Source organism: Maniola jurtina, chromosome 4 (genome assembly GCF_905333055.1).
Source record: "Maniola jurtina chromosome 4, ilManJurt1.1, whole genome shotgun sequence".
Lineage (NCBI taxonomy): Eukaryota > Metazoa > Arthropoda > Insecta > Lepidoptera > Nymphalidae > Maniola > Maniola jurtina.
In genome coordinates, this window is record NC_060032.1 from 4,430,020 (window position 1) to 4,453,633 (window position 23,614).

At 38.1% G+C, this 23,614-nt stretch overlaps 1 protein-coding gene across 7 annotated transcripts in view; it reads right to left on the reverse strand.

The window, feature by feature from the left end:
• The window catches only part of LOC123864638 (maternal protein pumilio-like), a 91,713-nt gene that overhangs the window by 67,156 nt on the left and 943 nt on the right, over nucleotides 1–23,614 (reverse strand). For 2 of the 7 annotated variants that reach the window (XM_045905239.1, XM_045905234.1), the window contains exons 2-9: nucleotides 22,841–23,338; nucleotides 13,344–13,476; nucleotides 12,463–12,612; nucleotides 11,180–11,360; nucleotides 7,066–7,297; nucleotides 6,212–6,284; nucleotides 5,625–5,725; nucleotides 4,472–4,651 (exon numbers count right to left, since the gene is read on the reverse strand). In XM_045905239.1, coding sequence (XP_045761195.1) covers nucleotides 4,472–4,651; nucleotides 5,625–5,725; nucleotides 6,212–6,284; nucleotides 7,066–7,297; nucleotides 11,180–11,360; nucleotides 12,463–12,612; nucleotides 13,344–13,476; nucleotides 22,841–23,338 — 1,548 coding nt within the window. Of the gene's footprint in view, nucleotides 1–4,471; nucleotides 4,652–5,624; nucleotides 5,726–6,211; nucleotides 6,285–7,065; nucleotides 7,298–11,179; nucleotides 11,361–12,462; nucleotides 12,613–13,343; nucleotides 13,477–16,777; nucleotides 17,064–22,840; nucleotides 23,339–23,614 lie in introns of those variants that run through there. The other 5 variants (XM_045905237.1, XM_045905236.1, XM_045905238.1 and 2 more) reach the window with 5 other exon arrangements.

Here is a 23,614-nt window from a genome sequence, read left to right on the forward strand (position 1 = left end):
TATCACTCTTCCGAAAAGAATTCTATAAGAGTCAAATTATTATAAAAAAATATATTTTATAGCCTTATGTTTTTATAATAACGCAGCCATGTATTATAAAAAAAAAGAGTTTTTATGAATTGAGATAATCGTTAAATCCGCAATAGAACTTGTTTAACAATATATATTTCAAACAGCTTTTTTATTGTTTAAAAGCTTAGCTTACGTCATCTTTAATCATATTCTGATGGGATTCTGTATCGCTAAGATATATCCAAAGGTCTAATAAGAATTTGGCTCTAGGTCAGTATATTTTATGTCATCAATCGTATTAGTCTTAGTCATGTTATATTTTAACATGTAACTGTGTATAAAAAATAAAAAAATGGTCAAGTGCGTATCTGAACACGCATAAGGTAAGGTTCCAATAATCCGATCTCTTCTCAAGAGTGTGAACCAATTTTTTTTTTCAACTCTTGCTTTTATATTCATTCAGGAGGTAGGAATAGCCCGAATTCTTTTGGTGACAAACATGTTTCAAAATTTAAATAATAAGTATGCCTCTGTCGAACGGTAGCGGGGTTCTATAACTGCAAAATTTTAACTTTACAGCTCTTATAGTTTATTACTTTTTAAATTACTGTGACATACAGATGGAATGGACGAATTTATAATAATGTTTCCTTGTTTCATTACGAAATAACCTTGTTTCATAAAGTTTATAATGACATATAAGGATTTTAGAATACAAGTTGTGTTGATTCTCAGTATAAAAACAAGTATTTGACTAATATTAAAAACAATATCACGTTTCCTAACCTAAATTGTCAACACAAACAGCGCACCACCTTGATTTTTATACCAGAAGATAAACAAAACGTCAGAGTCGTCGATAAAGGCCAGTCGTATGGTCAATCAACTCCAATTAAGCATTAAGGATTCAGTTATATGGTTGCTAGCATAAAGAAAGTAGGTTTACGATTACTTCGGCCTAAAACCGTTGCCTTTCACCGAACTCGGCGTTGTACTATGTTGTGTACCCAACTATCTAAGACTTGTAAAATCACATCTATATTTATGGGTCTGGCTATCAATTATTTGAATGTCTTCTAAAATGAGTGGGATAATGAAGATAAATGTACGCTTTTCCGCCCAAAGTTTTCGCTAGGATCAATTAATATAGAAATCACTGCCAGAATCGCGTACACCTATTTGTGTTGACGTTATCACTATATATCATGCCGTCGTATGTATATTATCTTGCTCTTAAATCCTTCAAAACCAAATAAAATATTTTGTTATGATAAAAATCATCATTATACATAATTCAATAATAACCGGTAATAATAAAAATAAATACGTCACAAATACATCCTACAAATCGAAAAAATGTTGATAATTATTCAAAATGGTGAATACATTTCTGAACAATAACATCTTAAAAACTATTATAGAAGCAGGCATTATTTTGCGGAAGTCCATGATATGCAAAGAACCAAAAGCTTAATTTGCTATAATTTTGTATCAGCGGATTATAGCAAATTAAGCTTTTGGTTCCTTATAAAAATATCTTAACGTTGATAACTTTAAGATAAGTATCAACTTCGAAATTCTATTTCAATGTAAACCCTTTTAGTTTGACGAAGGATACAACTTCAAGGAACTTTAGTCAGGGAAGAATCAAAGATAGACACATACGAGTAGGTTCCTTACGAAGTACGCACACACTCAAAACCTTGCTGGGGAAGTAGCAAACAATGAACGTGCGTGAATTAAACAGTAGGTACCCACACTTCGCATTACGCAACTTTAAATTGCATAGTGCATAATACATTTACGAAACATACTTCAACATTTTCAGTTTAAACTTTGAACAATAAATAATAATCGTCATAATCATCATCATCATCATCGTCAACTGATGGACGTCGGTCTCTTGTAAGTTGTAGGGACTTCCACACTCCCTGCGACTTGCTTGATATCGTCTGTCCAGCTAGTTGGGCTCTGCCAACGCTGTGATGCGGTGCGAGGACGCCATTCTAGTGCGTCAACGTCAAGTCAATCGGTTTCTCGAACTATGTGACCTGACCATTGCCATTTAGCTTCGCAACCAGTTGAGCTATATCGGTTACTCTGGTTCTAATATAGAACTCCCTCATTCCTGATTTGATCACATAGAGAAACTCAAAGATAGCTCTCTCCATCGCCTGCTTAGTGTCTTAGAGATTTCTTATGAAGCTTGAAGGTATAATAATAAATCGTTGACATAGTATTGCATGTAGCATGCCTTACTATATACTTTGGTGGTATGTAATTCTTCTATGCGGTATGATACCTAAATGCTATATACTGGTACGTTTTCGCCTAGATTGAAATATAATTCTCCAAGCTAGGCTGTTTGGGAAGCGAATAGCATCTTGCAAAGGATCGAATCTTTTATAAGAATCACATCCAACCGCACCGCTAGGCGTAGCGGTGCGGTATGTGGCGACATAGTAATTTATTATTATTTATTTATAGATTTAATGAAACTAAATAATCAGTAAGTTATGTATAAATAGTAAATACCACAGAAAAGGGTAAAATTTTCCCATTGAAGCTATTTTTCGCGAAAACAATAGTATTATGTCTGACAGTTGTTTTATTAATGGTGTTTTAATGGCCCTTTGGTAGGTACAACATTAATATTGATCAAGTCTTTTCTATGCCTATGAACAGCTTTTACTTATTCATTATACAAACAAAAGCACATTCATCATGAACAATTTAAAGTTAACAATCTGGGTATCTGATGTTTTTATGATTTTTAAATTGTTGTTTCAATACTAACGATTATAAAATAATCGTTTAAATGGAATGAATAATTCAAAGCTAAGAACCTGTTTTGAGTACGTTAAGAAGATAGAAAGATGTTTACTATTCTAGCCTTAAGCCTTCTACATCTCGCAACCATGCAGATAACATTTTTCATCTTTTATAGCAAGGAAATTAGAAAATCGATACAGAGGGATACCATTAAAGTTGTGTGTAAATCATTGTGTAATAGCAATTATTGTTATAGACCGAATTTATGGTATTCTTGCTGCAACTTAACATTTTAGCCAATGCCAATTGTGTCAGAATCAACCAATTAAAGTGGAAACAAACTAGGTACGGGACGCATCCGTAAGTCGCAGCTGACAACCGCAACTGATATCAATTTGGGACTCGTCTTGCGAGATATCTCTCGGACGTTCGAGCGCTCAAGATTACGTCCGATAGTTTGCACAGTTCAGTATTATAGGTACTATGTATTAATCCAGATACCTATCAGCCGCATCCGATAATTTGTTTCCGCCTTCAGAGGTGATTGTCAAATTTTTGGTGTCAAACCTAGATAAATGAAGACGACTCTAGATTCACTAACCGAACCTGCCCCCCTTCCTCTAGTTTGCGATACATCAATGAAAAGTTTGAAGAGTTTGATGAATCATTTTCATCATCATATAATTATCAGCTTGCGGACGTCCACTGTTAAATATTTCTTAGTGAGCGCCCTCACCTATCCCCAGCCTTCCTCATCCAGCCACCATTTGTAAACGTCAGTCCATCGTGCGGGGGAACGCCTCACGTTACGCTTACTAGTACGCGGCGATCTCCACTCTTGGCATTCAGACGGCCATCATTTCTACAAGCGACCGGCTCACTGCCACATCAGCTTGCTGATGATTTGGGCTATGTCAGTGACCTTGGTTCTCTTGCGGATTTCCTCATTTCGGGGTTACGCGGACGGGTCCGTTGTCTCACTGCTTTGCTCTACTGATGGGTCTACAGTATACCATTATATATCCGTGGCCCCACTGATGAGTCTACGGTATACCACCATGAACTCTTCACTGATTAAGGGTCCTAACTGAGTCGACCGATCGACTGATCGAGCGAGAAAAATACAACGCCTATACGTAAGCAAACTCAGTGCTTCTCACTCGCGTGACAGCCGATTGACGCCAGCGTACTAGTAGCTGTGTCATTACGTTGGAAGTAACGATACTGGTCCAAACGCGCTTACGCTGCGCTGCGAGACGCCGCACGTCAAATATTGTTTATGAGTTTGTATGGAGCAAATCGCACTTGAGCGACGTTACGCGACAAATATAGTCTTAAGATGGCTACAGGGGGGATAAGATGGCTATGGGGAGAGTGAGTGTCACTTCTTTATTATGTTGGTATTCTGTGGTTGAGCACTACCTTAAAGATACAGAAGGCTCACTCCGCAGACGTTTAAATAATATATAGCAACTCTGGTTACGACGCTGTAAACTGCACTGCGATCTAAAGCAAACTCCTCTTTTTCTATCGTGTGAACTCTATCCCTTATATCTCTTTCTTTTAGGATCGAAGGGGATCGGGAGCCACCGACAACTTGCACCGGTGCGGCGTTAGTATATAACATCTCAAGACACGTGTCATAGCGACTCCGGATTGGTAATTTCTGTCTTAACTAAGCACTGACCTGTAGCTCGAATGGCTGGTGGTGCTGCGCGGAATCGGGCGCGGGCTGCACGACGGAGGCGCCGTTGACGAGCCCTGCGCCGCCCACGCCGCTGCTGGCGCCGCCCACCGCGCCCACGCCGCCCACCGCACCCACGCCTCCGGGGCCGCCCACGCCTCCCACGCCGCCTACACCCGTGTACTGTGGACAAACATTACTAGTGCATACTAATCCAACATAATATATTGTATTGGATGAGAACGGGAAACTGTAGTAGCAATCACAATAGGTCGTGAATCGTGATACAGAGAGTGCAAGAGCCAGACACAGCCACTACTCATATGAAGAAAAATAACCAAACCTAATCCCACCTTAAATACAATGCACCATTTTCACTGCCAGAATCAAGTTACATTGAAACGATAGAAAATCGCCTTGGAATGCGTGACGCTTGATGATACATCTACGCATTTTTATTACGCGCATTCACATTGCCGATGCGAAATTTGGATTTGTTCAGTGGTGGTTAGCGGAATTCCACACACCGATTTTTCGCTACATTTGTCCCTGGCCTTAAGCTATTGAGCTACAAACATCTTTAACAGGTCTCATACGAACGAAGAGATGAGAGTTTTCGCTTGGACACTTTCACTGGAATTCACGTCATATGAATCTCACTTATCATAGTTCAAACACTTAGGCTGACGTCTATAGAGCGCATTTTGACTTTGCACAGACCTAAAACACTGCTAAAACGAGACAGATTTATACCAGCTATGTTACACTGTCCCGTTTTAACAGTGTCTCAAGTTTGAAGTGTTCAGTTTAAGAAATTAGTCAAAATAATGAGTTGGACATGAGTTACTCACAAATTAGTCGATACAATATAAACTAATTTCTTAAACTGGACCCTTTCGAGTAAAGATTTTTATATAAACCTGTGAGGATGATACTATCATTGGCGCAATTAAAGTGCCATAAGCCTACTTTGTCGTAATAGTTTACAAATTGTGAAAAACCAAATTGAATTTGAATTTCGCGGGCAGACCCGTCGCATGCTATAAGAAATCATTGTAACTTGTAGAAATATTTTGATTATTGATCTTATTTCTGTTTCCTCTTATTAATCTATTTTTTTTTAATTGCTACTAAACTATTGCTAAAACATGTATACCTGTTGTGTGCTTGCAAAACTGTTGTTGTCAAATTGTGGGTGCTGTTCCATTTGTAATACAAGTTCGAGGTGCTGATTCATTGAGTCGTTCAGAGTCATACCTGCAAAAAAAACATAGTTAAATACAGCACTCTTAAATAAAACAATGTGTTTTTACTTTTTCTACTATATTATTACCTACTATTAACTTTTTCTCATTAATTTTGTACAATACTTACAACACAAGATATTTCATCATAGTGAATTTTTGATTGATATGATAGCGCCAAAATAATGAGTGCAGAATAAGAGGTAATTTTCTATAACATGACAAATTTTTCAACAGCGTCTCTTTCCCCCAACAGGTCCAAATGGTGAGGTTTGAAGCTACGAACGACTGTTAGATTTTTATCCACTCATTCGCCGCTAAGGTTTTGAGGCTTCACGAGCATTTATTTGATGCCATCTTTCTTTCTTTCTTCTCTCTAGGCTGGTTTCCGCACTTAAAGTTACTTATTTGATGTCATACAGTATGTATCGTCGCGTCGTCTGCCATAATCTTTTCATGCCAATTTCGCGGATATTTGGGGAAAAGCAGTCATACTAACCAGGATGGATTTGCGGGTGCTGTGGATGCGGCAACCCCTGCAGTGGCGCTACTCCTAGCATTCCAGGGTGGTGCTGTAAAATAAACATTTATGATAAATATTTTGCCACTACTTTAAGAAAACTTACATCTTAAAAGCTGTTGCTTTTCAATACAAAAGCAGCAATAGCCTGTCTCAATAGAGACGCAATTTAGTTGTGCACTATGCAATGTCTACAGCTATAAAACTGATAGTAATTTATTAGGATAAATGTGGACATAATATTATTTGCAATGAATTTTGTAGATGATGAATGATAGAAATGACAGAACGCATAGACATAGCATAACGTTGTTATTTGTTTACGTCTACGGTACAACTAAATTAAGAGTCTATAGGGATACGCAATAGACCTTCAGAAACTGCATACACTCTAAAGACGCAGCGGAAACTTGAAGAGTGGAGTAGATCCGAGGTTCAGCGTCTTTTTTGGATAACAATTCCTATTTGGCTTTATTTACTTTGACATAGCAGCAACGACTCAGTGCAAACTTTGTATATTCCCTGTTTTTCCCACACAATCTTTAAACTAAAGTGTCAGACATAAATTTTCGTCAGTATTGCTATCCCTTTCATAATGCTAAAATTTGCATAATATGAATAAAGACCTAGAAAAGGAAAGAGATAGAGGTTTAGTAGATCTGTCAATTTAGTTCAGAGATTTTGTACAAACAATTTCATACTGGAAGTAAATAAAGCTAAGAATAAGTTGGTATCAACAATCTCTACCACCTCTGCTCCACTCCATTATTCACACTCTACTCTGATGGTGTGCGTTGCGCCTAATAATAATAACAGTTTCCGTCGGTACGCACCTGCGGGTGCTGCAGGTGCGGCAGGTGATGCAGCGGCTGCGGCTGAGGCGCGGGCAGCGCGTGCGGCGGCAGCATAGAGAAAGCGGCCGCGTCACCATTGCGCACGGCGCCCACACCCATGTTCACACCCATGCCCACGTTGCCCACGTTGCTCACAGTGCCCACGCCGCCCTCCTCCTCTGCGGGCGACGGCTGGCGGGACCCAGGCGTGCGGCTGCAATCAAACAATTGCCTTCAAAACATGACTACAGTATTTTAAGTTGTTTGACAATGAATTATGATATTTTAATCGGAAATTCACTGTGCAAATACAGTAACAATACGAAAATACAGTGACGGAAAATAGTCGAAGAGATCCAAAAAATAAGATATGTTACATGATAATTGTGAGTATAACAAAATCATAACTTAAATCTTTCATACTTTTATAATGCCCAAAGTCAATACAATTTCTAGTTTAGTTAAAACTTTCACAAAAGTTTAAAAAACCGACCAAACATGAGTCAAACCCGCACACCGAGGGTTCCGTAAGAAAGAAAGAAACATGTTACATATAAATAGTTGTTAGGTTTGATTAATCTACCGTCTCAAAAACAATCATTTTAAAATTTCGGTTTCTTGCAAGTAACTAGAATAGGCTTGGAATAGATAGGTGGACAGACTGACTTAGTTTCACCGAAGGGTGAACCTTTTTACAATTTTTGTACGGAACTTTAAAAACGTCTAGGAGCCGATTGCTGGAATGCGATACGGGGTACTAAAAGCATTAAGCACCACGATCCAGCCCCTCATAGTTCAAACCGGTACAATTTTCAAGTTTCGAAACAGTATTTTATTTTTTAAATTGTCGATAGATAAGAACTCAATCGACATGCTCACACAAAATATTCAAGAATTTAATTAATTGCACGCGACATTTCAGACAACTTGACAAATATTTAATCATCATATGTGATAAAATGTGCCATAAATCAAACTGAAGCATTAAAATAACAGTGGTTTAATTAGGCATTACCTAAGAAAATAATATGTTGACACTATGAATCATTGTATTTATAAAAATAAAAATGATAAAAGATTACGGAGAGACGGCGAAGTGTGAGGTGAGCGGAGTGCGGGGAGCGTGGGAAATTAAGGTCGCCACCCGCTTATAGCATTCTACTGACGACACTTTACACAGGCCGATTTAGGGGGCAGCTAGATTGGAAATCAGGGTGGTCCCTTCACATAGGTCTGTTGCTCAGTGTGTGCGCGTGCTAGGATTCGACCTAGAATGACCCTACACAAGACATGTTTAGGAGGTAATCTAGGATTCTCCGCCAACTTTTTCAATCTATATCGGCCCTGTTGCAGTGTCGTGAGTAGAATGCTTTTGTCGTATCGCTCCGAGACTGCCGCTGCTACAAGACACGATATTGAAACTCGGAAGGAAATCTGCGCGAAATGAGTGCATTCCTCAACAACTATTATTTTGTCACTGATAAATGTATGATCTGATACTTGGGAGTAACAATAATTATATTAATAAGTATTTTCAGGATACGATCCTTTTTATTATAAGCGATTTGGAAATGTTTGTTAACTATTTAAATTCTGGTATTGAGATCACATAGATGAAGCCAATGGAAATAAATACACACTCTATGAAAATTTCAACTGTTCATGAGATACAGCTCTGACTGACACTACTTGGACCATGTGAATTACGGTCATTTCACACCTAATCAATGTATCCGTTATCGGTCGATAAATTACTTAGCAACGGTGTTATTTGTCATAAGAAGACAACCACGTTGCTAACTTGCTATGTAACTTATCCACAGGTTACAGATGGATTGTTTATTAACTTCAGTCTGTTTGCTTAATCAGATATCTATGATACTAATATTATATAGAGAGAAAGAGAGAGAGAGAGAATTTTCCGAGTTTGTGTGTACAGTACCCGGCAGGAAATTGTGTACATCGACCTTTAGAAAGAATTTTCGGCATCGTAGAGCGTTGTTCGTTAAGACCGATAAAACGTCACATTGGTATGAGTGATACTACCGGCTACTGTATCTGCATGGTACTTCGGGAGCAATTGCATCTATTGAAAAATTCTTTCACGATTTGAAAGGTACATTCCAGATGGAATCTGGATAGGATGAAGTTCGGTAAACAAACGTGGACGAAGTCACGGTAGGCTTATATACACAACGTAACGCCCACAATTTACAACAGAATGCGCATTCAAACTTCAAGTGTCTAGTGGTGAAGCGCAAGTGAGCGAGTCGCCTTAGCGGCGCTATCCGCGCGTGGCATTGACAGAGGCCACGATCGCCGCGCGGTTATTGCCCGCTTCCACCGCGCCTCAGCCGCCAGCGCCGGCCTTCGCGACCGACGCGGACGCTCCAATTTCGCCCTAAAGACGCTGACACACTATGTTATGAGACCGACCACTAACTTTGTTTTTAGGGTTCCGTACCTCAAAAGGAAAAAAGGAACCCTTATAGGATCACTTGGTTGTCTGTCTGTCCGTCTGTCGTGTCAGTTAAGAAATCCTATAGGGTACTTCCCGTTGACATAGAATCATGAAATTTGGAAGGTAGGTCTTATAGCAAAAGTAAAGGAAAAAATCCGAAAACCGTGAATTTGTGGTTACATCACAAAAAAATATTATTTTTATTTATTTTATAGTTTTTATTTAACACCAGCGACCCGCCCCAGCTTGGACCGGGGTAGCTTAAAATTTTCACAGGGATTTCAAATTTTTTTTTAGAAATAAAATATAGCCTATGTCACTCAGGAATAATGAAGCCTTCTACTGGTATAGAAATTTTCAAAATCGGTTTAGTAATTCCAGAGATTATTATTGATACAAACAAACTTTCAAACTTTACCTTTTTATAACAGTACTAGCTGACGCCCGCGATTTTGTCCGCGTGGATCTAGGTTTTTCAACATCCCATAGAAGCTCTTTGATTTTCCGGGATAAAAAGTAACCTGTGTGGCACAAAGGCTACTTTTCCAGGTATAATCTGTTTCCATTCCGAATTGCAGCCAAATCCGTTCAGTAGTTTTTGCAAAGTCACAGGCATCAGCTAATATTGTAAAGTGTTACTAGGCTCGATGGTTAATAAATCTGACGTGCAATAAATGTGTACCAAGCTTTAAACGTTTATTGAAAGGTGCTCCTAAAACATGGCATGCAGACCATTACTCACTTAAACTGGTTATCTCGATACATTAAATCTGCCATTATTATTGTTCTCGAGCGCCCTATTTAACTACTTCTTTCTTAGCTTGAATACTAAATTTGTTATGTGCCTATTTACTTGGAGGACAAATCACCTTAACGAGTAGCATAAATTATAATTTACCATTAATGTGTTGATGTAACATGCACATTAAAATCCTCTTTTTAGTCACTTCATGTACAATCGTGTTGAAGGATATTTTTAATACACAGAATTATTAGATAATCTGTTAGTTTTGACCTTGTGGTCTAAGATCCTGCATTGCAACAGCCTTCACCCATCTGCTGACCTACGTTTTTTTTATAAATCATAATACATGAACCGAAATGCCGCGTACGGTTTGAGTAACGAAATCAGGTCAAGGCTATCCCTAATTCATTTTTTTTTTATTATTGAAGGTCATTCCACACATTAGAGGTTCGTATCAGAAAAGTTGAGGAAAAACGTTTCGTGCGAGTAAATTGGATGTCGACCACATAGCATGGCAAAGTTCACGGTTCCTTACTGTGGTATAACGGTGAAGAAGGAACAAGATTGTGAAGTTCCTGCCTTCGAAATGTTACCTTCAAAGTATCATGGGCCTTTGATATCAGAAGTTACCACTAATCTCCGCCTTTCGCAACTTCTCGTCGATGGGCTCTTCCGACACCTTTGTCAACTCTTGGTTATGAGCTAACACTGCAATCTATTGACTTCTGCCGGCGGTATTACGTGCTCAGAGACATGCTGTGTTATGAGGTACGGAACGTATCAGGTCCGTCCACCTAGTTGGGGAATGACAATGTGGGCATGTACCCTCCACGCGGTATCCTCGTATTGTGACCAAAGAACTTGAGAACTCTGAAAACCTTAGAGATGTATTTATACAAGCAACTTACTTGAAAGCCTTGTCATCCTCCTGTCCATTGTGCAAGCCGTTGGGCATGGGCCCGTGGTCGTGCATCTCGTTGTCGAAGGGCGAGCCCGCCTTGTCGTCGCCGCGCTCCTCCAGCACCATCCCGCGCAGCCCGGCCACCACTCCCGTCACCTTCTCGCCGCCGCCCGCCACGCCACCAGCTTCTGTGTCAAATAACCATGTTAGTCGAGCAACACAATGACGACTCTCAGCTCTTGTCTAGTTTTCTTATTAAACTGATTAAATATTCAAATTCAAAATATTTTTATTGAATTAGACTCTTACAAGTTCTTTCGAATCGTCAAAAGCATCTACCTCTGGTTCTGGTGATATAAATATAAAACTATCCAACCAATACATATTGGTATCCAACCAAATTCTAATAAGGACAAATTCTTATAAGGCGACGCACTGGCATGGGTAGTGCATAATGTGTGTATATTACACAAACCATTTTAAGATAAAAAGTTTAAAAAGTGTGAAATTAAAATTAATAAATTAAAACAATTAATTGTAAATTGTAATACAGGAAGCAAATGGAAATTTGTCAGTAGAGTTCAAAACAATGGCTTCACTTTCGACTCTGCTTCATTGAACACACTGGAAGTGAAATATTTCGAATAACAAGATATGGCTGGGCATTACAAAACATGGATTTTAGGGTTCCGTAACTCAAAAGGAAAAAATAATTCCTTATAGGATTACTTTTTGTCTCTGTCGTGTCAATCAAGAAACCTAGTGGGTAGTTACCGTTGACCTAGGAATCATGAAATTTGGAAACCGTGAAATCGGAACCGTGAATATGGGTAGGTCAGGGGTTTGATCGGGCGAGCATCTCGAACCTTTCGGAGTTATGAGCGTACTAAGTAACTAAACTTGCTTTCAGGATGAAGGAAAATATCGCGAGGAAACCTGCACGCCTAAGTGATCTCCCATAAGGTTCTCAAAGGTGTGTGAAGTCTGCCTAGCAACGCTTAACCAGCATGGTGGATTATGGCCAAAACCCTGCTCATTCTGAGAGGAGACCCGTGATCAGTGGTGGGCCAGCGATGGGTTGATGATGATGGAGTTTTATCTAGAGGCATAGACTGAATTAAATGCAAGCGTAACAGCGTAGACTGCGTACAGTACCTACGCCTTGTATGAACGCTCCTTCTAAAATATTATGGGAAGTGACTAGTCAACCGCAAACGAAAGGGCCGGGTTATACGTACTATGAGTATGAACACATGCGAAAGAATACCAAAAGTGGTTCTAGCACATTACCTGTAGGCGAGCCGCGCAGCACGTACTCGACCATCTTGACGCCGAGGCCAGCCGAGTCGCGCGGCGACAGGATGCTGCCCGCGTCGCCACCGGGGAACGCCACGCCGCGCCGCGCGCCCATCATCGGCACTCCCACGTTGTGTTCCACTGCTGACCACCATCACAACACCAGTCATTGTTTACTTCTTACGCACGAGAAGAACGGGAAAAGAAGCTAAAATCTAACTTTCTATGTTGATAATGTATGCTTGGAATTTCTCTACATGATCAAATTAGAAATGAGGAGATCCATAAAATCCAGAGTGATCTATATAGCTTAAAGAGTTGCGAAGCTGAAGTGGCAATGGGCGGGGCACGAAGTTCGAAAATCCAGTAGACATTGGATTCCCAAATGTGCTAGAATGGCGACCTGGTACTGGAAAGCACAGCATGCTACCACTAGATGTACAAACGATTTCAAACGAATCGAAGTTAGCCGCTGGATTCAGATTCAGACCAAGGCGTGTGGAAATCCCTACAAGAGAACTATAAAACGGGAAAAGAAGAATCCTCAGTCCCGCAAACAGAGATTTATTTATATTTTATTAGTTACTACTACATATACTATAATACACTACATTCATAATTTGCAGTTACAATCCGGTATACCTAATAGACAAGGAAAACATAGTGAGGAAACCTGCATGCCCAACAGTTCTCCATAAGGTTCTCAAAGGTGTGTGAAGTCTGCCAATCTGCATTGGGTCAGCATGGCAGACTATGGTTTAAACCCTTCTCATTCTGAGAGGAGACCCGTGCTCATTAGTGGGTCGGTAATGGATTGATGATAATGATGACGATGAATTACAATTCTCCTCTTGATTTGATATGAAATGACTAACCTTGAGCAGACCAAGTAGGATCGCGCCACATTTGCTCGGGGTTGAGTTGCAGCGGAGGAAGATGCGGCGGGCCCTTACTGTCACCGCCGGCGCCCGGCCCTTTGTCCCACAGTTTTTTTGCAGCAGGTGCAATCTATAGGACAAAAAAAAAACATTATACACTAATGGCCTCCCGACTGACTGAATTTCGGCCTCAGTGGCCAATCTCCACAGAGATTAGCTATCTCTGCGCAGAAGATATTATAGTGCACAAGTAAATGCACTGTGCATTAACACAATACAGTCTCTATGTTTAAATAGTCCAACACAAATGGAGACATCAGGTACAAGTCCTCTGACCATCGGGGTAATGATCCCACTTTTTAACTCCACACCTACTGAAAATTCCTTAACAGAAAAAGAAATCTAAGTGTCTTTGGCTCAATCTGAGAATCGAACCCACAACCACATCATCCACAGTCGCACAAGCCCAATAGACCAATGAGATGGTCAAAACTTTAAGCTACCATAATATTGTATTTACTAATCATGTTTTACAATGCAAATTGTTTTTGAATAAGATTTATTCCTGTTATAAATGAAATCTAATTGAGTTTATCTGAAAACAAATACAAAAGGAGTTTTCATAAATAAAAATAATAAAGTTTGTTTTTATAAAGTGTATCCTATATTCTAACCTACTCTATGTAATTTTGTTAAGAATAAAGATGTTTAAATAAAATAAAAAGAATAGCTTCCATTTTAAAAAAGATTTTCATAGAAAGTGAGTTCTTGTTTATGAAGCATAACATGTTTTTACTGTAATAATAATAAATCATTTAAGTGGTCTTCTAATTCCAATGCAAAATCAATGAAGAGGAATACAATGCATTAATTAAGCAATTGATTTCTCAAAACTCTTAATAATTCTAAAAAAAATTAATTCATTTATAATTTGTTATGATGCGCAGGAGATATTATAGAATGAGAAAGAGGCTGCGATCCGCGCTCTGGGGCCTACCTGGTCCAAAGGTTGTCCATCGCCATTCAGCGGGGCAATGCTGCCAGCTTGATGGGCACTTTTGGTCCAGGGGCAACCAGGGGTGGTCTTTTTGATGAGGATAAATAGTAATGTTAATTTATTATTATTAATTTATATAAATTAGATGTTATTATCTTTTTATATTAAATCATTTATTTGTTTCAATACTAATTTTATCAACTGTAAATATATGATAATGAATTGATTTTATTGATAACTAGCTGATGTGAGGCATGCATTGCAATGCGATTGGAGCACCACATATTGTACATTGATAGTATTATGTTAGAAACCTTCACACAACTGTCAAAAACTGCAATCAATGACTGATGCATGAATTATAGGTAAGAATGAAAAAACAAACATTAATTTTCATATATATGGGTTGCCATACTACTCAGGTATGACCCTCTCAAAGAGGTGCATAAGATGGAAAAACAAAGGTTTGAGAGTGGCTAAGGCTGCCACAGGCCACCAGCAAAACCAGTGTCTCGAACATGGAATTAGGTGATTGATTCACACACCTAGAGAATGTGGCATACCCTGTATCTACACTAACTAACTTTAGAACCCTTTAACTCAAACCCTGTTAGCTCAACAAGACAAAGGAATTAATCATTCCCTTCCACCAAGTACAAAAAACCATATAACTTGAACATGTGGAAGGAAAAAAGAGAAAAGGACAACCAAAGATGGATGGATTGTGTGAAAGAGTAAGAGGTAGATGATACAGTGATGGATGACAGAAGAGAGTGGAAGAAGAAAACATGTGCCGACCCCAACATAGTGTGGGATAAGGTCAGGAAGAAGTTTTGCAGTAATAAGCTAATATTTAAAAAATATTTAATTTGGAGACTTGCAACTTTAGAATGCATCAAAGTAAACAATATTCATAATGTTTGGTCAGAAACCTTGACTGAGAATCATATTAACACACATGCAACATGTAACTATCTACATTGCTGCCAAGGTTTCACATCTTCAAAAAAGCTAAGTTTTAAGTTGAAGGTTATGTTAAATTTATTTTGTTATTTCATATTTAATGAACACAGACTAAAAAATTGGCAGATCTCACAAAGACACATGTTTATAAAAGTGAAGTTTGTTGTTAGTATAGTGCACGCGAAACAAGTGGTCCAGTCTGAAGTTGCAACATTGCAGTTGGCGCAGGTCATAGACTAAAGATACAAGCCTGGCTGAGATCTTTTACCGCCCAATGTGCAGTGTTTACCTCATGTTTAGATTGGAGTACTTTGCACAAACTATATAAACTATGTATGAGCCATACATTTAACAAGCCTTCTCTGATCTATTTCATTAATTAGTCACATTCTTGTGTAGATAAAATTTCCTTTTGCCCATTCCCATAAATAATGTTGACAAAAGAGAAAACCCTATACAGCCAGAAACAAGACATTCTTATTCAATTCATTTATTTATTGGACAACAAGATCCATTTTAGAACATATCCATTTTATTCTAAGTTCAACAGATTAAACAAAGTAATAAATAAGTAGCCATATCACTTTTTCTGAGAAGTATTTACTGATAAGTTCTGAATAGTCATAGTAGGTAGGTATTCATACAGTATATAATACCTAGTCACACCTGTACTGTAAAATGCTGCACAGGCAACTTTGAAAGTGCTGATACCATAGAATGTGATTTCTTGCTAAGCTGTTATTGAAGCAAACACACATCACTTTGGATGAACTTACAAGATTATGTAGACAGGCTACAATATTATTTTACAGTTTGCAACTTGTAGTTTCCAAATAATAATTCAAATTCATTGGTGCTTATATTGTTGTGAATAAAGTACTTAATGTAAATACAAATCTTATGTTAAATGAAATAATGGGGGCAAAAGCTTAATAGTTGTGTACACAATAACTCTTGAAATGACTTGTAATGCAAACACAGTAAGATTGGAGAGGTCACTTCCCCAAGATTAATGCATACAGCTACACATTCTGTATGATTATACCTACTTTCCTTGTATATTTAAAGTACTTAATATTTAAAGTACATAAAGTAATAACTAATAAGAAACCAACTTCCACTGGCACAACCGCTTCCCAGGCTTGGGAACAACGAAACAAAGTCCTCTGACAACATGGAACATGAAACAAATGGTAGGCATTAATAAGACTAGTGACCATAAGCTAAATCACAAAATAAACTAACTCGCGCGTGATGAAGATTCAATACCTCTAATATAGTTTTATCAATTTCAATGTTCATTCCCACACCGGTGAATAAAATAATTACGAACTAGAAATGGCGGACGCCGGTGACAAGTAAACAAAACAAAAACGGACCTGTTGCGTAGAAAAAACGAAAATTTCGTAATTTTATGACTTAAAACTGCGTCTCCATGCAATTAACTACACGATAAATCACATAAACTTACCATGTCGGGGCCCATATCCTGAACATTAGTGTCGAAAAAAAAGTCACTCAAAGGTTTCATGCGTACAATCCACCTAAAGCTCGATCATGTATCACAATGAAAGCTTAGCGAAAGATAAACGAAACTAAACATTGACCACCCGGTTTAATATAATATTTAAACTATATTTAGTGAAAACACAACACATTCCTTACACTAAAACGTTTATTAGAAGAGAAATAAAACGGGAAGATGTAAACTCAAAAGTACAATGTTGACTTGTTTCGAACAAAGGACATACGCCGACTACAGCGCCTGCGCTAACTTTCCGAGCTCGGGAGCGTCGGATGAAGCGAGGCTTTGTGAAATGTTTGATAGATGGCGCAACGTCTTCTACGAATTTTAATGATCGCGTTATTTCGTGTTTTTAAACCCCGAAGACACAATAAGAAGGGTGTTCTATGTTTGACGAGAGTTTAACCTGTAGACGGATTCCCCTGTCTAGGAGTATCATGGTTTGAAAGAATGTGTATCTGTTTACGCCGACATTTTAGGGTTCAAAAATGATGTACCGATTTTTGAATGCGGTTTTTAAGGTTCCGTACCAAAAAATGGTAAAAGTGGAACCCTTTGCTGCGACTTTCTCCGCCCGTCCATCCGTCTGTCTGTCTGTCTGTAAGTCGATTATTTCAATAGGTAACTATTAAGACTTAATCTATACTAATAAATAAAATTGAAGTGTCTGTCTGTAATTTCGAAATAATGCTTATTTGAACGGTACCATAATTGAATCACACGTTTTTAAAATTTTTGTCTGTCTGTCTGTTTGAAAAGGCTAATCTTCGGAACGGCTGAACCGATTTTGTCGGGATTTTCACAGACAAGTAGAGAATTGACCAGGGAGTAACATAGGCTACTTTTTTAAACGACTTTCAAAAAGGGAGTTGTGTTTTTCTACCTATGTGCACCGAAATCTCCGAGATTTCAGAACCGATTTGCGTCATTTTTTTATCGATAGAGGAACTTTGCGACATTGTTTCATAAAAAAATTGGATTTCAACTCCTCAATCCTGATGCTGAAGGGAACCTGACCATCCAAAACTGATGGGATTTAGAAACTGTCGGTTATAAATTGATTGATATTGAAGGTATCTGTAACAAGTAAAGACTTTGTCGTTGACCTCGAGGACCCAACTCCTCAACCCTGATGCTGTAAGGAATTGCATTCCTAAATCCTGGTGACCCCTCGGGATTTTTAAAGGATCATCATTAAATGTGGTAATCGTGGTACAGAAACACGTTGCCGGGATGCAACGGGACGGGCTATTACGGATAGGCTACTTTTGTCATGCGAAATTAAAAGTTCCAACAGGATTTTCAGAAACCTAAATCTACGCGAGCGAAGCTGCGGGCATCAGCTAGTTAACAATAAACCTCTACAAAGTTAGTTTTGCGGTTTACTAAAAAAAGTGATTCTTACTGTTTTACTTCTTCTCTAGTACGGAACCCTCGGTGCGCGAGTTTAACTCGCACTTGGTCGGTTTTTTCAGGGTTCCGCAGTAAAACAAGGAATCTTTATAGTTTGATCCATTCCATCTGTCTGTCACAGTCAATTTAAAAAAAACAATTTTATTCGACAGTTTCTAATCCCAGTTTTGGTGGTTAGTTAGGTCCCCTGCAGCATCAGGATTGAAGAGTTGATATCCAAAATTTTTATGGAACAATGTCGCAAAATTTCTCTATCAATTAAAAATTTTTTTTTTAATTGATAGAGAAATTTTGGGTTTGCAATTGGGTTCAGAAATCTCGGGAGATTTCAGTGTACATAAATAAAAAAACACAACTCTTTTTTTTAAACCGGTTAAAAAAGAAGCCTATGTTACTCCTTGGTTAATCTACTTGTCTGTGAGAGTCCCGTCAAAATAGGTTCAACCGTTCCAAAGGTTTACCTATTCAAAGAGACAGACAGATAAAGAAACAAGAATTTCAAAAAAACATGTGATTCATTAAAAAAACAGTTCAAATAAACATATGAGCTGAATATGAAATGAGGTAGTTATTTCCAAATTACAGACAGACACTTATTTATTAGTAAGTATACATTGCATTTCCTGAAATAAAATTGCAGGTCCTGAACCTCACGGTTGAGAAGTGCAATACCCTGCATCATCAGGACAGAGCTAGGACTTGATGTTCAATCAAGAAGTCAGTGCTTGGTCCCTACAATATCAATTTAATATCGAAAAAAAAACCAAAATCTCCACAGCTTAGAGTTCAGTACCCTGCAACATCAGGATTGAAGATTTTGAACCCGGTGTTCAATGATGTAGTCTATGTTTGGAAAATACAAAAATATTTAACCATCAGTAGTTCCCGAATCATCACAGTGTGTACCCTGCAGCGTCAGGCTAGGGGAGTTCAGCAGATCCATGTCTGTCTATCTGCTACCTTTTCACGGCCCAACAGTTTAACCGATTCTGACGTGGTACAGGGTTAGCTTATATCCCAGGGACGGACATAGGCTACTTTTTATCCCGGAAAATCAAAGAGTTCCCACTACAGGATTCCTAAAAACCCATCCGCTTAACCGATTTGTATGTTTGGTACCAAGGAAGCTTGCGTCCCTGTAATTGACATAGGCATTTTATCCCGGAAAATCAAACAGTTCCCACGGGATCTTTAAAAACCTAAATCCACGCGGACGAAGTCGCGGGCATCCTCTAGTATTTTATAAGTATAGCCACTGTACCACTTAGCTTTTAATCGGAAAGATTTAATTTTCCAAAATGTTTAAATAACTCCTTCACCAAATTACGATAGAAGTACATACTTCATACCTTTTCACTTTTTCTTTAGTCAAAAGAGGTACATTTTGGAACGCAATTGGCTTGGCTGATTCTTGAGGTATACTTAACCAACAAGCTTTTTGACCCAAGTTTGTGAAATTGACCGTCGCTATTTCGATTTCTTCCTCTGTTTTACTCTTAAGAGATACGTTGAGGTTAATGTGTTCAGTAATAAACTCGCTAAATGCATACCAATCAACTTTTATTGTATAGGTGTTGTTTAGGGTTTTTATTAATTATAGTAGTGCTGATAGTAGCGATAATAGGCGAGTGGTCATCTGACGTTTCGAAACAACTTTCTATCTTTAGGTAGTGCTCTGTGAAACCTTTATAAAGGAAGAAATCTAGAAGATCTGGCCTTCTGTTCGGATCTCCAGGAAAGTATGTTGGTCGTCCTGTACTGAGCGCTTTAGTACTAATCTTGTCCATCGCATTTTTTAGTTCCCTGCCCCTGGTTAAAGTAAGTCTAGAACTCCAGCATTCATTTTTTGCATTCCAATCTCCACCTGCTAGGAATCTTGGGCCCAGAGTTTTGATAAAATTGGTAAAGGTAGCTTCATCTATCTTATGCTTTGGAGGGCAGTATACAGCAGTCACATTAAATGTACCAATTTTGTCATGTATACATATTGTTGTTGCTTGTATATATTCTGTGCGGAATGATGGTGCAAGATTGTGCTTGATGTTCTTTCTTACGAGTATTGCAGTGCCTCCTGACTTGTACCATTATTGGGGTGATTAGTTTGTGTACACACGAAATTCTTGAAGCGAAGTCTGTTGCGTCTGTTAGGTGTGACTCACTTATGAGCATAATGGGCTACTTTTTAATCCAGAAAACCAAAGAGTTCCCACGAAAAATCCGTGGGAATTTAAAAGCCCATCCATTTTACTGATTTATATTAAATCTGGTACAGAGGTAGCTTGCATCCTGGACATAGGCAACATGTTATCCCAGAAAATCAAAGAGTTCCCACAAGAGTTTTAAAAAAACCTAAATCCACGCGGACGAAGTCGCGGGCATCATCTAGTCACTTATACTAACCACAAATTCACGATTTTGGACACGACGGACGGGCGGGCGGGCGGACGGACGCACAGACAGACAGACAGACAAAGTGATAGGGGTTCCGTTTTTAGGGTTCCATACCTCAAAAGGAAAAACTCAACCCGTATAGGATCACTTTGTTGTCTGTCTGTCCGTCCGTTCGTCCGTCCGTCCGTCCGTCGTGTCTGTCAAGAAAACCTATAGGGTACTTCCCGTTGACCTAGAATCATGAAATTTGGCAGGTAGGTAGGTCTTATAGCACAAGTACAGGAATAAATCTGAAAACCGCGAATTACGGTTACATCATTTAAAAATAATTAAAATTTGTTACAATTTTCAAAGTAAGATAACTTTCAGAGTAATAATCCGGACGAACGGACGGACGGACGGACGGACGGATGGACGGACGAATGGACGGACAGACCGACAGACAGACATACAGACAGACAGACAACAAAGTGATCCTATAAGGGTTCCGTTTTCCTTTTGAGTTACGGAACCCTAAAAACATGACAACTAGATGATGGAAATGGAGTGTGAACATGGGAACTCCTCAAAGACATGGAAGAAAGTATAGTTTGAACTTATTATGTTTATATGTGTTTTATTGAGTGCATTACAGCACACATGATGACAAGAATCAGATAAGGGAGATAGAAGGTGGACACAGGATCTTCCAGCCTGGCTAGCATGGGCAGTAGATAAAAATTATATCCCCCGATTATATCCACTGATGTCATACAAATCAGTGGATATAATCGGGAAAATATTTTTTATCTACTGCCCATGCTAGCTGGGGAGGTGAATGTTGGTAAGACAGCTGCTTTGACTCATATTTAAGACTCATATTTGCTGTGGGCATTTTATAGTAAGAGTATAATGATGAATTGTGTTATAGTATAATCCCTTAATGGCAAACTGTAAATACTCATTTTGCTATTATGTATGAGGGAACTGAGGAAACAACAAAAATACACACAATATTATACTCATAACAGCTGACCATTAAAACATATTAGCAAAGACAAAAGGAGAATTATTATGTTCTTAACTGACATGGTTTAGGTGTAAGGTCATGAAATAAATTTTAAACTACAGTAAAGATAGTAATTTTGTTTACAGCATTTAGGATGAAGAGCCTTGGTGTATATATTTTATCCTTATGGATTATCATGTCGAATCCATCCAGGCATTATTTTTGCTGTGCCTATTATTGCATACTTTTAGATGGTATATTACCATATTATGTGTGACTTCAGTAGTCCATTAACACACTACTGAGTAAGAATCTGTGCATAGCGATGGAGCTAAAATTGTGTCAAGTGTGAGTTGGACTCACACACAAAGGGTTCTATACCATTGTACAAGAAACAACACTTTGTTTTGTGATGTAACTACAAACAGTTTTTAGATTTTTCCCTTTAATAGTGCTATAAGACATTGCACAATGCATACCTGCCAAACATGATTCTAAGTCAACAGAAAGTACAAAGTGATTCTATAAGAATTCCTTTTTCTCTGAAGATACAGAACCCTAAAAATGGACTAAGTCAAAAATAAGTATTACTTACATGAAGTAGGCATATTTTGTCAAAGTGAAAGCTATATCTGTTTTTATATTATCTCTTCTCTAACTCTAGGTTCTAAATTTGTTAAAGTTTAAGATAAATCCACTAGAGTTTAAGATAATTCATTATTTTGCAGTTTGAAAGCATTAATAACCAACATTTAATTATTGCTTCTACTCTGATCAATATCAGTTCCAAGGCAGAGAAATTATTTTTAACTTAAATTTCAATTAAAGCTATAGTCTATGTCTATAGTAACTGTAAGTAAAGTCAAACTACTCTCTATGATCTCAGCTTAATAAACAAAGTTTATTTTTATTTATAAAAAAAGTTTGCTTAGCCTATATTTTATTGGTAATTTGGTTAGTAATATGTATTCTTAAAAATTATTAAAAATCCATTTCATTAAGTTTGTATTCATATTTTAAGTTGATCGAAAATCCCTTTTATAGTTACTAAATAAGTTCAATGAAGGAAGGTAGCAGATACTATCTTATATTATACAAATACATTTCATATGATTTTTCACATGCTAACTGTGAATCCATCCTTACTCTCCCCTCAACACTCCCCTCATAGTGCAGTTTACTTAATCAAAAAAATAATTGAGCGTAAATTGACTTACCTGATTTCTAATAGCAGCCATCGGTGTCAGGCCAAGTTGATTCTGTCCTTGCTGTAAAAACTGGTTGGTGCCTGGTGCAAGCATTCCAGGCTGGCTCAAGAACATGAGATGTTCAGCATTCTTGCCTATGCCGTTCATAGCCTGCATAGGATTCCCAGGATGCTGGTGCATATCATAAAGACCTTGTTGGCCCATCTGAGGGGCATTCTGCATCCCTTGGAGAGGAGGGAGCATCATTGCACTGTTCTGTAAGGTTAAATTATTGCCCATAGTGTGGTTCTGCATGGGAGCCAACTGTGTGTGAACCATGTTAGTGGTTAAGTGAGCTGGGTGGCTTCCTATAATTGACGGGTTCATAGTCAGTGTGCCAACGGACGAGGCTATGGCCTGATTCATGTATTGATGTGGGTTCGATTGAGAGTTTTTCATTTGAACTTGGCCTTGTTGCTGAATATTATTCATGACCATTTGTGAAGGATTCTTCCATTTATCTTGGTTCTGAAAAGAATAATAATACTTTCTATAAAAGTATGTTCAGATGAGCACTGATTGTGACACCTATATTTACTATAGACATTTATTATAACCTCCAGAGCATTAATAGTAAACAATGTTGGAAGCAGATTATGGAAAACACATCTGTAAAAATACTTATTTAAAACTGATTTTTCTACTTCATAACAAAGAAAATTAAGTTATTTGATTCAGTTTTTTCTATTCAAGCACTTATAATAACATAATATTATAGATATAGACTGTTTATGTACCTACTGT